The 16,417-nt window shown below is 52.6% G+C and overlaps 5 protein-coding genes across 5 annotated transcripts; all 5 read right to left on the minus strand.

Annotated features, from left to right (window-relative positions):
- Positions 1 to 1,354: 1,354 nt before the first annotated feature.
- Positions 1,355 to 3,811, minus strand: COCSADRAFT_306756 (uncharacterized protein). The gene is made up of 2 exons (XM_007700465.1): positions 3,626 to 3,811; positions 1,355 to 3,559 (listed from the first exon to the last, which is right to left on the minus strand). Exons 1-2 carry the CDS (start codon positions 3,719 to 3,721, stop codon positions 1,538 to 1,540), a joined length of 2,118 nt encoding a protein of 705 aa, XP_007698655.1. The 5' UTR covers positions 3,722 to 3,811; the 3' UTR covers positions 1,355 to 1,537.
- Positions 3,812 to 5,719: 1,908 nt separating this feature from the next.
- On the minus strand, positions 5,720 to 8,645 carry COCSADRAFT_306834 (uncharacterized protein). Its single transcript, XM_007700466.1, has 4 exons — positions 8,324 to 8,645; positions 7,034 to 8,264; positions 6,489 to 6,982; positions 5,720 to 5,966 (listed from the first exon to the last, which is right to left on the minus strand). The coding sequence occupies exons 1-4, from the start codon at positions 8,514 to 8,516 to the stop codon at positions 5,956 to 5,958; spliced, it is 1,929 nt and encodes a 642-aa protein (XP_007698656.1). The 5' UTR covers positions 8,517 to 8,645; the 3' UTR covers positions 5,720 to 5,955.
- Positions 8,646 to 9,833: 1,188 nt separating this feature from the next.
- Positions 9,834 to 11,148, minus strand: COCSADRAFT_35575 (uncharacterized protein). Its single transcript, XM_007700158.1, has 4 exons — positions 11,027 to 11,148; positions 10,589 to 10,952; positions 10,225 to 10,464; positions 9,834 to 10,170 (listed from the first exon to the last, which is right to left on the minus strand). The coding sequence occupies exons 1-4, from the start codon at positions 11,097 to 11,099 to the stop codon at positions 10,059 to 10,061; spliced, it is 789 nt and encodes a 262-aa protein (XP_007698348.1). The 5' UTR covers positions 11,100 to 11,148; the 3' UTR covers positions 9,834 to 10,058.
- Positions 11,149 to 11,308: 160 nt separating this feature from the next.
- COCSADRAFT_114419 (uncharacterized protein) lies at positions 11,309 to 12,903 on the minus strand. Its single transcript, XM_007700467.1, has 4 exons — positions 12,710 to 12,903; positions 12,401 to 12,658; positions 11,619 to 12,350; positions 11,309 to 11,567 (listed from the first exon to the last, which is right to left on the minus strand). The coding sequence occupies exons 1-4, from the start codon at positions 12,762 to 12,764 to the stop codon at positions 11,500 to 11,502; spliced, it is 1,113 nt and encodes a 370-aa protein (XP_007698657.1). The 5' UTR covers positions 12,765 to 12,903; the 3' UTR covers positions 11,309 to 11,499.
- Positions 12,904 to 12,923: 20 nt separating this feature from the next.
- COCSADRAFT_35577 (uncharacterized protein) lies at positions 12,924 to 15,662 on the minus strand. Its single transcript, XM_007700159.1, has 10 exons — positions 14,984 to 15,662; positions 14,738 to 14,930; positions 14,582 to 14,690; positions 14,430 to 14,526; positions 14,327 to 14,361; positions 14,176 to 14,277; positions 13,837 to 14,124; positions 13,759 to 13,780; positions 13,495 to 13,702; positions 12,924 to 13,429 (listed from the first exon to the last, which is right to left on the minus strand). Exons 1-10 carry the CDS (start codon positions 15,251 to 15,253, stop codon positions 13,101 to 13,103), a joined length of 1,653 nt encoding a protein of 550 aa, XP_007698349.1. The 5' UTR covers positions 15,254 to 15,662; the 3' UTR covers positions 12,924 to 13,100.
- Positions 15,663 to 16,417: the final 755 nt, after the last annotated feature.

The raw sequence follows: 16,417 nt of genomic DNA on the forward strand, positions 1-16,417 counted from the left end.
AACCCTCCATCGTACAATGTCTATCCCACCATGTTGCCGAACCCAAGTTCTATCATTCTAAAAGGCCATATAGAATACAGTATCAAACCAAGGCAGCAAACCCGATGTGCGAAAATCTCAAAAAAAAAAGTTCAAAGGGGGAAGGCAGAGGAGGAGAGGAACGTTGCATCAATCCTTCCCCTCTCTCGCACCATGCATATAGAAAAGCGTTAGAGAATATACCTTACCAACTTACCATCTCCATCCACATCCACCCTCTCCAAACCTACACATGAGAAGAAGAAAAAAAAACGGTGCTAAGAACGGAACTCTATAAAAACAAGGCGAAAAAAAAGAAAGAGAAAAAAAATACAAACCCCACACTCCATCGCACAGCGTTATTCACGCCATCTCAACTAGCAATCATTACGCCGGTTTTCTCAACCCTCGCCTCATCCGCACCTTCATCATCGCTCGGAATACTTTAGCAAAGAAAAAAAAAGAAAAAAAAGGAAACGCATCCAGGGAACGGGATGGGAAGGGGAAAATATGTAAAAAAAATGTCGCTTAGCGGCATTGTCGCTTTGGGCATTTCTTTCCATTGTAAGTCTTTTTTATGTCTCTTGTAGACGGAGCCGGGGTGGGGTGGAGCGGAAACGGGGGGTGGTTGGCGCGCTGGAAGTTCAAGAGTAGGCCATTTGGGTGTGCAAAAAAGGTCCAGATAGGTATGGGTGGCTTGGGCGGAGGGGGCGTTGGCGCAGTGGTAGGTCCAGAAGGGGGGGGGAAGATGGGTAGTCCCAATTACAAAGGTTTCCTAGTAGTACGTCATTGCTTTCTCGCAGTGGGGGCTCTGCATTTCGCAGCGCGCAATGGGGAGGAGTAGAAAAAGCTAGAGGTTAAGGGGGGTGGTTAAGGCAGGTAAGGAGGGTGTATACTTTGGATATGGTTTGTCGCGATCGGATAGTATGGTCGAACTTGGAAGCTGTCGCTTTCTCTTTGGCTTCTTTGGGGGTAGGCGCAATGGTCCTGGTATGGGATGGAGGGTTGGGAGTGGGGGAGCTTTCGCCAGCATTAGGTATTATTTTCGCAGTAGGCAATTTTTCGGTCTTGGGGATTGGTTTGTATGTCGCAAGTGGTTTTTTGGTCGCGCGGGGCGTACTGGAGGGTTGGGGGGTATCGTAAGGAAGTCGTGATGAAGAATGGCTTTTGTTGAAGCAGTGGGTGTCCACATTTGAGTCTTCACATCACCGGGATGCTGAACCGACAAGGGGTATAGGTGGAAGCCGTACATTAAGAAGAAGTACTTTCGTATCGAAAATTGTTGTCGTAAGAGGTGAATGATCAGATGATCATTCGTAGGAAGGACAGGTGGCGTGTAGGAGATCTAAAGCAGGAGCAAACTGTCGAGCGCCGTCGATGATGTAAACGCCGGATCCGGATAAATGCCAAGCAGTGTTGTAAAATATGTCGTACAATGAACCGAGTGCTGATGAAGTAAAGATTTTGGCAAGGGCTGGCAAGGCCAGAAAGGAAGAAGATGGCCGATGACAGGAGCGCATCACATGATGGTGTGATACCCTTTCTCGTTCATGACGTCGATCCAAAAGGCATCGCGGCCTTCATCACACTGACGCCACGTCTCCTTGAGAAGTTGAATCATTGTGCGAAGGGGCTTGTTAGGCAACCTCAGTGCAAACTCTTGCAGACGCCGAATGACAAACTCTCGTGCAGAGACAATCTCAGTGTCATTGGCATGGACATCAAAAAAGTCGACCGACGAGACGAATCGAAGCTCAGAAGCGGCAACGACGAGTATCAGCGGCTGAATGCAAAAGGTTCCAGATGAAGAAGGGATTGACTCTAGAGATCTGATAATGTGCATGGCAAGCGAGTTGAGCCACAACTTCATGTCGGTATCCTCAAACGGAGTCTCAAAGCGCGGCGTGGGAAACTGAAAGTCGACAGCCTCAGTGCCCTTGAACTTGTCAGACCCTAGACGCTTGCGCAGGATAGACGGGAAAACACGGTAAATCTCTAGAAGACCGGCGAGACGGTAGGCTTCAGCAATGGTGACAAAGTGCTCCTTGGGGGTACGTTCGTCGCCATAGTCAATCACTTCATCAACAGATGGGCAGTCGACAGCAAGGAGATCCTCTTCCAATGAGGCAGCATTTTGTAGGTTCTCTTGTCGTCGGCGAAGATCCATGGAAGACTCACGGTCCATTGAGCGTTCCTTGCGGACCAGACGACCGACCTCTGCAAACAAAAAGTGAATCATGGGCGCGATGCCTGTCCAGGGGTGTGGGACAACCTTGCCGTTGGGGCCTCGTGCAACTGGATCATTCTTCCTCGAGGTGACGCTAGGTCGCAGTCCGGACTTGGGAGAAAAGCTCATAGCATCTTCTGTCACAAAGCCCATGAGCATCTCCCAATGGATCAAAGACTCTTCAAAGAACTGTGCCTCTCGCTCCACCTCTGCGCCACGTGATCGGCTAAAGAGCTTGGGTAGAATAAGATCTCTTGCAGTGGAAAGGTACTCGAGTCCAAGTGCGCTGCTGTCGTGCCAGGAGGTGGTAAGACCGAGCAGCATGATACTCAAGAAAGTCTTGGTAGCGCTGGTCTGCCCGCTCTGAGCAAGAGGAAGCTCAGCCTCTAGTGCCTCACGCGCCTTGCGCTGGAGCTCAACCCCTGTTGCTGCCATGTTGGGAAAAGTGTTAGCCAAATGTGCCGCTGCCATGGATTGGATTGCGTAGTTGATGGATGGAGAGTCCTTGTAGATGCGGCCAATGGTAGTTCGGAAAGGATTTAGAGGAGAATCGAAGGAAGAAAATATAGCACAGACGTCCTTGAAGTAGTGTTGGACAAGAAGAGACTCGACATCGTCAGACGATGTCGGGCTGGGAGAAGGACTTGGAAGACGGTACAAATCAAGAAGCAGTGAACGTGAGAGTCTAGGGCTAGACTCTCGGTTTGCGTCGCGGTCCAACAAAGGCATCGAGGAAGACGGGATGACATCTAGTTTCTGTGATGGTGAGTCTTGTACACCAAAAGTAATGTCGTCTAGCGAGCCAGAATCAAAATCTATGTTCTCAAAAGGATCAAAGCTGAACTCTTCGTGAGGAAGATGAATGGCATCGACGAAGCCATCCAACATGACATCCTCGATTGGAAAGGGCTCGTACTCTCGAGGAGAGTCACCATCCTCGGTAGAGGACTCTTGGTTTGACGCAGGCTCCTCAAAGCTAGGTGGAGACGGAATTGCAGATGACGTTTGTGTTGTGGGGGCTTGTTGTGGGGTGGTTGTCGTTGTCGTCATCTTATTCTTGCTTACAGGGAGCACTGCAGCCAAGGCTTCGATGCCGCTGGCGACGTTCTGAGGGAGCGTCGACTTGACGGCAGGAGGAGTTGTGGCGTTGAGGCTGGAGGTAGGGCTTGACTTGGGAGGCGCTGCCCTCGAGTGGCTAGGAGGCGTAAAGACCTCGTACTTTGTCGACCATTTCAAAGTCTTCTCGTACCCAGGGCAGGGCACATTCCTCTTCTTGCATTGCAGACAGCCAGGAGCAGTCTCGTCGCATTTGAGCTATGCCTTTTGTCAGCACGTGTTCCTAATAAGGGATCGATGATGATGGGGGTGGTGAGACTTTACCCTCTTGAGCTTGCAGCGGCCACATCCATTCCTGGACTTTGTCTTCTTCGCCTTTAGATCTCTCGCCAATACCTTGTCTTGAGTCAAAGCGGGCATGTTGCAGATTCAGATTGACGTAGTAAAGAGGAGAGGTATGGGAAAGTCAAACGACAATGGGGTGAGATATCCGGTGCGAAAGAGATAGGACTTAAAATGCGGATCCATGGGTTGGGGGACGGCCACAGACTTCTAATGCGCGTGACGGGCCCATGACACACCCGGTCGTTCTTCTGCCTATCACTCGACTAGGGTCGGCTAAGATAGCTGCTGATAAAAATGTCGCGCTGGTGTGGTTGATGCAGGGCGTGTAAGCCTAGATTCCGAAATTCGGCTCTTCCTATGCATTCTGCATCGGCGTGAGCCTTATTGGCCAGGCGTATCCGCCACGACAGTTTTCTTTGCTGTACAAACTCCTCTATGGGAGGACGCCCGGTGGGCGGAAAAGTTGGACACGAAAGGTACTGCCTGTGCGCATCCTCTGCCGCTATCCTCGCCTACAAGCCAACGACGGACAACTTTGCGAGAAAAGCATCATGGGGCAAGCTGAGGCGCCATCGATAGGAAGATGGAGAGGCTACCCCACAGCCATCTCGAGGTGGGACGGAACGAGTGGATGGCATGACTGGTTGTGGATTAGGGCTAGGCATATTCGCTCCACTTGTTGCTTCACGATAGCCTTGTTCCAAGATAAAGCCACGTCTGCCCGCATGCCTCATGACGATGTCGGAACGCAACTCCAAGTCTGTGGGCCAGACTAATGCGTAGATATCAGTGTGTACAGCAGCGAGGTGCGTGTTGTGTCGGTACAGTTATCTTTGGAGATGAATTCGTTATCAAGAGCGGCGATAAGGACCATCACCACTCAGCAAGCGTCGTCATCTCCAAACGAGGCGGCTCTGCCAGCAACCTGCTTGGCTGGCCAATCCTGCACATGTGTTTGATCATGACATCTTTTCTTCCCTGTCCTCGACGAAGTGCGGTGCTATTTCCCCGGATCTTCTCGAAAAGTGTGCCGGCCAACCTTAATGCTGTCGGCCACCGAGACGAGGGCCAGGCCAGCCCCTTCTTGTGCGGCCTTAGCCGACCCGATCTGCGTCTATAACAATAACAAAGAGCTATAGAAGTTTACCCCGCAAACAGCCACGGATGGGTGTGTGGATGCCGCCAGCCATGCCGCGAGTATGATTTGTTTGATTTTCTGGGGTAAAGGAATCTGGGGGACGGGTACATCATCCACAAACGTACGCGATTGAGTAATGCCAAGCTAACGAAGACCCATCTGAACATCTGGAGATGGGAAGGCGAAGTCGAATATGTGGCTTCGGTAGAATTCCGTCCGTATTGTGCATCATGCAAATGCACCTCTCCACCGTTTGTGTACGAGTGTGTGGTTCGCGTTGCATGCGATGCATCCCGGGCTTGGCGACATCCGACGGAAAACTCTGAAAGCGCCCGTGTGACATATTATTGATGTGCACCTCAATGGAACATTCGGATATTTGTTATCTGCAACTCACGCGGAAGAAAATCATGTAGGCACGCGGGGGAAGGAGGGAGAAAGGGGGGGGGGGGTTCAACTTCGAGGCGTCTTGTTGATATCTCGTGGGCTTGTCGTTGAGCTTAGTGTGATTGGCGTGTTGGTGTATCTGTGCTGAGCTGACGTTGTCCATGTGGCACAACAAAACAACCTCCAACAAATCCGTCACATGACTTTGCCACGCGCCCGCCCTCGACACATCAACACATGAAAATACAGTTTGCACGTTTTCGTTCTTCACCGCTCCATCCAACGTGCATACGCGCGAACAACCAATGCCCATTACCTAGAACAGTCTCGAACCTTTTTTGTTTTCACACATGTTTTTTGCATTGATGTTACTTATTTCTTTGCCCTCATTTCCCAACATCTATGCTGTCTGTGGAATGGAAAAGAATACCTTGTTGACCACACCAATCAATGAAGAGAAAAAAGGAAGAAAGAAAGGACAGATCAGAAGCTATATACATTTGCGAAGCCTCTCTCTCCTCCCCCACTTTGCCAAACTGTGACAAAAATATTCGAAGCCTGTCGTGTCAGCACCGGCAATAAGAAAAAGTTGCTTGTTTCTTTGCTCGTTTGATCAGTCCACAATCCACCAGAACGATCCAACTGTGATTCTAACGCTTTCCAAACCAAAAGAATTGAAGAAAAGGAAAAAAAAGGAGCGACCCAGATGTATGCGGATGCACATGTGTTCGTAGAGAAGAAGAGAGAAAGAGAAGAAAGAAAGAAAAAAATGAAAGGGTATCGGCTACCATGACGACATTTCAGAGATTCGGGCCACCGCCAGCAACATCTTTTCCCTTCAATCTCCAGTCCAGCTGAGTTTGGCAGAGGTCCAAAGAAGAGGGTTAGCAACAGCGGCAGCCCGATGAGGTTGCACTAGAAATTATCTAATTGCTGGGGGCTAGAAGGAGAAAATGAACAGGCCCCCGGTGTGTTCGTAAAAGAGGATGGACGACATGCAATGGGATTTTGTACACCAAAGAGAAATGGAGAAAGGACTGCTCTTCCAGCACATTCAGAAGGAGAGGTGCCATCCCTACATGGCATTGCCACCGGGATATCTGGATTGGTTTGACATGCCCGGTCCGGGTCCGAGCATGGCAGGCGGCATGGGACCGCCTCTTCCTCTGCCGCCGCCGCCTCGGCCACGACCGCGTCCTCGTGTAGCACCTGGGATCATGAAGTCTGGGTTTGCTGCATTGGCTTCCAGAATGACATCTCCCTGTCGCATAGGCCTTCGGGGACCGGGGAATGGGCCAAACTGACCTGCCGCGGCGCCCATCTCTGGCCGCCAGTTGGGATTGATCGGGCGCTGAGAGACAGAAGTAAAGTGCGATGCTTCACTGGCCGCAGGAGAACGTGAACCATCTGGCAAGTCGTCGTAAGAGCTGGTGCGAGGGAGGTTGGAGTCACTCAAGTTGTTTGTGGAGAGAAAGTTGGGGTTCGGTGGCACGAATCCGCCTGGCATCAATGACGTCGGCAGTGGTGGAGGCGCCTGGGACTGTACGGGTTCTGCGAATCTGGGGTCTACATCTTCGTAGTAGTCAGAACTACGCTCTGGTCTGCTGACTGAGTCGACTGGAGCAAGTTGGGCATTCGCCATGATAGGCGAGTCCTGAATCGGAGAGAGTCCACGGCTGCTGTTACTGTTGTTCATGGTGCTGAGCGTCTGATCAGATGGCACTTTTTGCTGGTTCCATCCGGCCTGAGCTGGGACAAACTGCTGCTGTTGCTGCTGCTGTTGTGGGGGCGGTTGTCGTGGTTGCGCATCACTATTTGATGTTAGGACAACAATCGCAAGGCACGTGGTGGAAAGTACTTACGATGTCGAGTATTCGCTGGTAGGGCTCATGATTTCTGGAGAACGCCTCTGGGGTGAGCCAGCCGGGAAGGGGCCACCCTGTTGAAGAGCAAGCATGCCTGCAACATCACCGTCGCTCTCTCTCAGTCCATAATTGTTAGCAGGTGTGCCTGTGCGATTATCCATTTCGATAGCCTGGCCAATGGGCATTTGCGGCATTGGTCCAGGTGGTGGGCCTCGACCATACGGCGATGGCTCGCGAGGCGGCGGTCCTTGACTGTAAAAGTTATCGTTGTTATATCCTGGAGGAGGAGCACCACGAGCCATTGGAGGGCCATTGGGAGGTCGTCCACCACGTCCATTGCCATTCCAGCCTGGCGGGGGAGGTCCCCGCATAGCTCCTCCTCTTGGGCCATATCCGCCTCTTGGACCATAGCCTCCTCCTCTTGGACCTCCAAACTGTCCACCCCGTGGCGGTCCTCCTCTTCCTCTGTATGGACCTCCCCTGCCGCGCGGGACTCCGTTCATCATGGCAAACCCATCATTGGGCATAGGTGGGAGAGGGTTACCGTATTGGTCTACTGGTTGTCGGCGACCGATAGGGCCGCCGGGCGGCGAGCCCATTATGTCTGGACCATTGCCGCCAGCACTACTAACAGTTTTGAGCGAAGGGTTGCGTTGGTTCAAAGGCACCATGTCGTCTGTGGGAGACACTTTTGAGGAATCAAAATAAGCTGCGTTGCCGTTTGATTTGAGGGCAGACGACATTGTGTCGTTGTCAAGAGGGGGCGGGGATTCAGCCTTTGGATATTCAGTGGTCACTGTTGCGTTTGCGCGATTCGCATAATAGGTGTTGCCGTTCATCTCGTCGTTTTCGGCAATACGTCGCTTCCTCGCCTTGCGGCTGACCAACGTACGTCTCATGGCACATGTTACAATTCCGCTTGCGACAATGATAACGGTGGCACCCAGTACAATCCATCCTCCCCAACCCACGTGGGGAACGAACAACAAAATGTCGACGAGAAACGCGAGCAGTGTGACGAGTAGGGTTGGGAAGGTGAATATAAGCAGGGCAAGAAGGTAGCGCGGCGAGTGGGCAGGCGAATGGAAGTGGGCGGCGACCGAGAGGGCGAAGCAAATGAGTGTCATGAGGGCCGCGACGGGGTGGACGATAAGGATTGAGGATAGGGCATGTCGCTGTGCAGAGGGTAGCGAAAAGTCGGAGGTCTCTTCACCTGCAAACAGTTTCTCTGTATTCGAGTAGTTAGTTCGTGTTGCACGCGTGCGCTTGTAGTGTAGCAGCACATACCGGTGTTGTACCCGATCATGGGCCCTTTACAGCCTGAATCGCCATTTTCGCAGTAGCCCAAGACGCCAAAATGAACGCCACGGTAGGTAGCGAGCGGGATGCTCTTGATGAGGGGCGTCGAGAGGGTGGATAGCAACAATAGCACGAATGCGACGAAGAATAGAATGGATAAAGGGGTGGCCGGACGCAACATGATGGCGACAAAGGGCAGCGTCTAGTACTACCGCAGTGGGAATCCGGTCCGCCAGCGACCGGCTTTGGAGACTCGGCGATATAGGTTGGAGGGGGGGTCGGAGGGGCGTGTCTGCGCGACTATAGTGAATGCGCAGACGTCGTTGTTGGAGAGAGCAGTGGAAAACGAGCCTCAGCGCGGCTGTGTCCGAGGTGAAACGAGTGACGAGTGAGGATGCACGGGGGATGCCTGCAGTGTCATTGATGCCTCGACCCGGGAATGGCACGATGCGGGACAGCGACGCGATTGACACAGACAGCCGGCGGAAGATTGGCGGTCGCTGGCTGTTTCGGTTGCGGGGAAGCGTGGGCGTGGGCGTGTTGGCGTAGACACGAGGTGGAGGATAGTGGGCGGGAGGCTGGAGGGCCAAAAGAACAAGCTGTAAGCTGCAACGGTACAAGCGGGCGGGCAGCCAATAGCGTAAACGGCACCAGAGATGGATGCGAACGTTGGGGGCTTTGGCCGCTAGTCACCGATAAACCTGCTTGCGGCTGCTTGGAATGCGGGACGCTATCCAGCCGTCAAACCACCGCTGCGGACTCGATTGTGACGTGATGATGGTTGCGAGCGGACGAGCAACAGGAACCAGGCACAGGAACCAGGAACAGGAACAGCATTAGCAACTCGATCCCGATCCGATGAGATTGAACGCGACAGCCTCACCGTAGCAATCATGTTGTGTGCGCGTAACCCCCTGGATCTCCTCTCCGTCTCACAGCGCCAACCAGTGTGCTTCCCTGTTCATAGTGCCTGTTGTTCGGCGCAATATTCACCAGCATGCATGCCTGTGCGGCCATGCCATTTGCCATTTCCCCGACAAGCCCATCGTCTCATCTCGTCTAGCCTGCACGGCCCTCCCCAGAGTGATCGTCCAGGCACGCTCGGTGCTTCAAACACCGGGTTCTGCTGAAACGCGCAGAGCCTCCATAGCCTAGTCCTGAGGCATAGTAGCTGGCCTCAATCCCTCTTCTGTCTTGTCTCGTCGTCTCCCGACACGCTCTCTCTACGCGCGCTTTCTGTTCATGCCAATGGCCTCTCCGCCAAAGAGCACGCAAACACAGCCCTGTCCTCCCCTTATCTCCTACTGCCATGCACCCCAGTCTAGTCTTCACGATATTAGGCCCCGAAATGTCATCTTTTCGGCGCCACCAACTTTTCTCTTGGTTCCGCGTTCCATTGGCTACACCCGCCGCAATGCCTTCTTTGCTTTTGCACACCTCCAAAACCACACTTCGCACACGACACTGTCTCACAATCACAATGCTCCGCTCACAATCATGCTCAATGTTTGAGCCGCAAGGCTCCTCAACGGTTTATTTTGTTTGATTCTCGGCCTCACTCATGGTATTCCTATGATAAGCAGATCCGCAAGATCCGCGTCAACCTCCCCACAAGGGGTCACGAACGCCTGGTTTTTTGAGTTTCCGAGTCCTGCACCAATGCTCATGAATTCATGGGTACTTCATACGCTAACCTACTACTAAACATCCGCCCGTGTCACATTTAGTGACCAGCGAGGGCGTACGCACGGCGGCGATCACGCTCCTCAGCGATCGAGAGCTTGACACCCTTGCCCTTGGGCAGAGAGATCCATGGCTTCTCCTTTCCAATGATACTGCTCGTTTGTCAGCACTTCAATTCTGCCATGCCATCGGATATTTCAACTTACATGACGTTGGACTCACGAGTAGTGAACTCGTTGTCAACAGCGTCCTTGATGTGGACAATGTTGAAGCCTCCGTCGTGGCGCTCACGGTGGGTGATGACACCAACACGACCCATGTTACGACCACCAGTGACCATGACGATGACGCCAGTGTCGAACTTGATGAAGTCGGAGATCTTGCCAGTGGAGAGGTCGACCTTGACGGTGTCGTTGACCTTGATGGCGGGGTCGGGGTAACGGATCCTACACATATGTTTAGCAGCAATTCGGACATAGCCAGACCCTGGTCGTATGCCTGATGAAAGAGGTTTCCCTTCAGTCACCTAGCCCAAACTGTGGTCCAACGGCTGATAGAGCGAGAACTTACGTTCGCGCATCGTGCGTAACCAAGTAGGGAATTCCACCCTTGCCGAGCTGAACACGCTTGACCTTGCCGAGCTTGTATTGTGCCTCCTCATCTGTTATCCTGTGGACGGTGAAGCGGCCCTTGGTGTCGTAGATCAGGCGGAAGTTCTCGCCAGTCTTCTCAATGGAGATAACATCCATCAATCCAGTGGGGAAGGTGCTGTCAGTGCGGACCTTGCCGTCGACCTTGACCAGACGCTGCATGAGGATGGCGTTGACCTCACGGGCGTTGAGCGCATACTTGAGACGGTTGCGGAGGAAGATGACGAGGGGGAGGGAGTCGCGGAGCTTGTGAGGACCGGGCGAGGCCTTGGGGGCGTAGGCACCTGCGAATTGTCAATTTGATGCTCGCCATGTTGCTTTGCACTGCCGGTTGCGGGTGTGCAGGAATCAAGCGTACCGGACAGCTTGTCCAAGAGCCAGTGCGAGGGCGCGCTGAGGCGCTTCTGGTGCTTCACGGGTCCACGCGCCATTTTGACTGTTGTGTGAGGTTAGTCGTCGAGGTTGTCGGAAGTCCTGTCAGAGTACGAAATCGAGGTGGGAAGATTTGATCAAATTCCCACACTAGCGCCGTGTGCTAACCGAGCACTAGCGTCGCCGCCAAGGCTAGCGCCTCGGTGTGGATCATCCTCGCAAATAGATAATGGGAACGCCTAGCAAGATGTATTCAAGTTGCAAGATGCAGTGATTGAGATTGAACCGTGTGAGAATGCTCTAATTTCTTCAATTTCGTGTTCGGGTCTGCACAACCCTTGAATGGACATTGCTGATCAGTCCGTCACAACACGTCAGGATATTAAGTCCGGTGAATTTTAACCCTAATATTTTGATTCGACTTCAATGCTATCAACGTTTTTTTCTTTATTGTCCATTTTAGGCGTATCCCTTCAGCACTGCGGCCTCGGCATTGAGAATGGAAGAACCTGCTGCCCCAATAACCGCTGCAAATAGTTAGCATCATATTTTGATCTTCTGTATAACATTCAACTTACTGTTGTGGCTTAATGCAACAAACTTGATATCGAAAATACCAGACTCATCCTCCCGTATTCTACCCACACTGACAGTGTATCCTCTGTCAGTCTCCCTGTCCAATCTTGGCTGCGGCCTGTCAGGCTCGTCCATGACTGCAATTGCCTTCTTAGGCGCAGAGGGGCATCCTAGCTTTTGCGCGTCCGAAACATAATCGCGCATCGCCTGCTTGACCTCATCTGCACTGGGTGGTGGGCGACGCTGGAAGCGTAGCGATACGCATGCAGTGTGTCCATCCAGGACTGGAACGCGGTTGCATGCAGCGGAAATCTTCATGGGCTGGTCCACGAAACCAGTGACACCCTCGTTGACACTACCAAGGATTTTAGAGGCCTCAGTCTCTAGCTTGTCTTCTTCGCCAGAAATAAAGGGTACGACGTTGTCGATGATGTCCATGCTGCTGACGCCGGGGTAGCCAGCGCCTGAGACTGCTTGCATTGTAACAACTGACACTTGGTTAATGGGACCAAATTTGTCCTGCAAAGCCGCAAAAGGTATCACTATTCCAATGACAGCGCAGTTTGAGTTGCACACTAGAAAGCCCTTTTCGAGCTTGTGATGCTGCCTCTGGTGCTTGATTACGTCGAGATGTGGAAGGTTTACAGTGGGAACGACGAGTGGGACGAGAGGATCGCGGCGGTAGTTCTTTGCGTTGGAGAAGACGGCAAGTTCAGCCTTGAGGAAGGCCATCTCTACACAACAGGTCAGCTGCTGCGCAAGGTATTTGAAGCAGCGCACCTACCAACGTCTCCCGCAACATCGCTGTCAAGTCCAGAGAAGACCAGGTCACAGTCCTTGAATTCTTCGGGTACGCATTTCTTTACTACCAATTCTCCAATGCGCTCCGAATACGGCAGCGCTTGCTTCCACTTGACCGCATCTTTGTACTTCTTGCCAGCCGATCGCTCCGAGGCTCCGACAGCGTGTAGCTCGAGATGTGGGTGGAGAGCAAGGAGAAGGATGAAGCGTTGGCCGACAGAGCCAGTTGCGCCGAGCACACCTGTGATTGACTCAGTCAATCAATCATTCCTTTTGGGTGGCAAGCGCTTACCGCACTTCTTCTTGGGGAATTCCCGCTTAGGAGACGTAAAATGTTCAGCGTCCATGGTTATAGTAAAAGAGAATGTGGAATCATGAGATTGAGTCAATCGAGTTCATAAAGTTTAAGTCGGGAAGTTATGACGCGCGGGGGTGGGGTGGAAAACGCGACCACCGATCGCGGAGGTCCCACGCTCGCCTTGTCAGCTATGGCAATTTAGGTCACTTTCCCCCAAATCTGCAGAGCGTAAACTTTTCATTACTAAGATTTTTTTTAAAAAAAATCAATAGGTGAGATCGATGCATTCCCCCGGCAGATGCAGTGCAGATGGTCAGACATCCCTCCCAATGCATAGTAGCGGCTTTTGAACGAAGAAGAAAAAGAAGCAAAGTGGCGGGACTAGCTATGTCTGAGCATCCATGATTTTACCCGGGTTCATGAGCCAGTAAGGGTCTAACGCGCCTTTGATGGACCTCATTACGTTGATGGTATCGACACCAAGCTCTTTCTGCAGCGATGCCTTTTTTCCGAGTCCGATGCCATGCTCGCCAGTGCAAGTACCCTCCATCTCGAGCGCCCGGTCGACCATGTCATGAACACACTTTTCAACGGCAGCTCGCTCTTTGGGGTCTTTACTGTTGTACATGATGCTTTCGTGAAAGTTTCCGTCTCCGATGTGACCAAGGATACTTGCAAAAAGGCCGAGGTCGTCCATTTCCTTCTTGGAGATTTCTGTAGTAGTTTTAGACAGGAAAGGAAGAAGAGGGTTGAGCGTAAGTGCTATCGCAGGGTCATACCTATAATGTCTGGGAGCCGGGAAATAGGGACTGCGACATCTGTTGACCAAACCTCGTCACCTTCGCGACGAAGTGCCATCATGCTCCAAAGCGACTCCTTGCGGGCCGACCAAAGAGTTTTCTGCTCCTCGGCATCCATGGCAAATTCAAAATCACCGCTCTTATTGGCTTTTGCGATAGCCTTTACCAGCTCAATGTTTTCCTGTACCTAGTATGCAGTCAGTTACGTTCTGGGTAAATGCGCGGCTGTAGGGCTGAACATACCCCTGCTTTTGTTCCCGAGAACCTGTTTGCAGCTGTTAGCTCTGGCTTCACAAGATCTAATCTATCTGGGAAACCTACTTGAAGAACATGGTCGGCAATTCCTTCCATTTTTTTGCTGTCGCACCCGCTTTGTTAATGACGCCCATTTGCACGTCATCCATGATCTCCATGGCGGCTACAGGGACCCCGGCCCGCAGCACTTTAGAGGCTGCAGCTGCAGCATCGCGAATTGTAGGAAAGGTCACGACTGCAACACTCGTCTCTTGGGGTATGACAGCTAGCTTGAGGGTCACTTCTGTGACGATGCCGAGGGTACCTTCGGACCCAATAAAGAGGTTTGTCAAGTTGTAGCCAGCGGACGATTTCCTAGAAAACCATTAATGATGCTGTGAAGCCAATACGTGGGAATATGCATACCGGGGCCGCCGTCTGGTTTTGATGACCGTGCCGTCAGCCAGTACCACGGTCAGGTTAATGACCCAATCCTTCATGGTGCCGTATCGCACAGCGTTAGTTCCACTGCGATGATTAGTTGCAATATCCGTGCAGCGTAGATAACTGCACCCACCTGCAGCTCGTGCCTACCATGCCTCCAATTCGGGCCTGACACGTTTGTTAATAAAGTTTGGGTGGCCATGTGGTGCACAATCAGGTGACAGGTGTATGCATACCGAAGGGCCGGGGTCAACAGGAAAAAAAAGACCAGACTCTTTGATCTGATCGTTGAGACTCATCCAGGGCACAGAAGGCTGGACGACAACATCCATGCTATAGGTTTAGTCAGCAGTGCCCTCGCTCTAAGTGCAAGGCATTGCTGACTCACTCATCCTCGTGCAAGGCAATGATTCGATCCATAAAGGCAAAGTCGATGCTCATGCCACCAAAGGGAGCCGAGAAGTTTGCCTCCAAGCTTGATCCACCAGAGTAGGGAACTTTGCGGTATTAGTAGGCAGGATTGGAGAAAGCATGGCGTGCGTACTCATTGGTATCCTATACTTGAAGCAGATTTTGGCAATGGCCGAGCACTCTTCAGTTGACTTTGGGTATGCCACGGCGACTGGGAGCTGGTCAATGTTGATGGAGGACCATTCCGAGTAGCCGTGTCTGTGTAAATCTTCATCGTCGGTGCTGATTACTTCCTCTCCCAGCAATTCCCTCAGCTCAGTGATGGCCTGGACTGTTGAGCATGGATCATGTGCAAACATATGGTCTCTAGTAAACCCACCTTTTCCATCTCGTGCTTGTTTGCATACTGAGGACCAGTGGACTTGAGCCATGGCATTTGGATGCGGTGGGGTTCGTCATTGGCGCCGTAAAAGTAGGTGGTTGTGCCAGTGACGGCAGAGAAGAGCAAGGCTCGCCCAGAGTTCCAGAAGGGTCGTTGGTTGGCATGGGATGTGAAGGTTCGGTCGGCTCCGCTTCGTGCCCGAGTGCCTGCTCGCCTGAGCAAAGGCGAGACTGTGTGTCTGACTCGCGCTGCTGCTTGCCAAAACATGGTTAAAAAAGAGAGGCGAGGAGAGAAATATCGAAGTAAGAAGAAAAAGAAGAAGAAAGAGAGAAAGAAGAAGTTGATCTACCTGGCCAGACTACAGGTCGAGGCAGGCTTCAGTGACGGAGACTATGGGCCCATGCGCGATTTGCGAGCTAGAGGGATGGATGGCAGCACTAAGCATTTTATGGGGCCCACGGGTAGAGGACAAGGACAGCAGAAGCGGAAAGAAGATAATTCAAGGTACAGACATACGGCGCCATTGTTGTTTTGGGCAAGGCTTTGGGCGTCATGGGCCAACGCACGGGCAAGGCCGCAAGACCACATAGTGTGGTTGATGGAGGAGAAGAGGCATGGGGCGCGTGGGAGGCTGACTGGGTTACCGATGTGCAGCAGCAAATGAAGCCGGTTGAGCGTGATCAGCTGCAAGGGGGCTTGGAAGCCGGCAAGGCAATTGCGGGGAAGGCCAGGGCGGCAGCGGTAGCGGCAGCGGCAGACAGAGGCAATGGTATGGTATGGATATGCAGCGTGGCGACTGATGGTGGATGACAGTCAAGGCGTCGTCAGTCGCGTGACGAGGCGCCGGCTAGGGTCGCAAGCAAATGCAGACTGGAGCAGCGCCGAGTTTTTTTTGTTTTTTTCCTATTCCAGACGGTTTATAATATGGATTCATAGGCCAGCTGGCAGGAGAAACGTGTGTGTGGGTGTGTGTGCCTGGAAGCGTGGCGGCCGCCACATGGATACACAGACATGGCATGTGTGAGGCTCAGCAGCAGCAACCGTCAGGATGGAAAGCAAAGGCCCGGGGGGGTCTGGATGGCGAGCAAGAGGGCGTGGATAGCGTGCATTGGATGGCCGTCATCCAATTACCTCAGCAGTGCAGTGGGGGCCGTTTGCATCCACCTCGACATGCCACGCCGCCATCAAGAGCGGCTCCAGTCGGCCTTTGCTCGTCGGCCATGGCCATGCATGCACCAAAGGGGGGGGGGGGGTTTCGACAATACAAGACAAGACAAGACAGACGTTGATGGCGCATCCAAGCAGCCGTGGCGCAACAGCATCGCCCAACGTCAATCAAGCGTCCAGGCACTGCCAAAAAAAAAGCAAACAAGCATGCGGTGCAGGCGGCGGTGCAAGGTGGGGAATGCTCGCGGCCCATGTCTGTACATA

This window comes from Bipolaris sorokiniana, assembly GCF_000338995.1.
Source record: "Bipolaris sorokiniana ND90Pr unplaced genomic scaffold COCSAscaffold_5, whole genome shotgun sequence".
Lineage (NCBI taxonomy): Eukaryota > Fungi > Ascomycota > Dothideomycetes > Pleosporales > Pleosporaceae > Bipolaris > Bipolaris sorokiniana.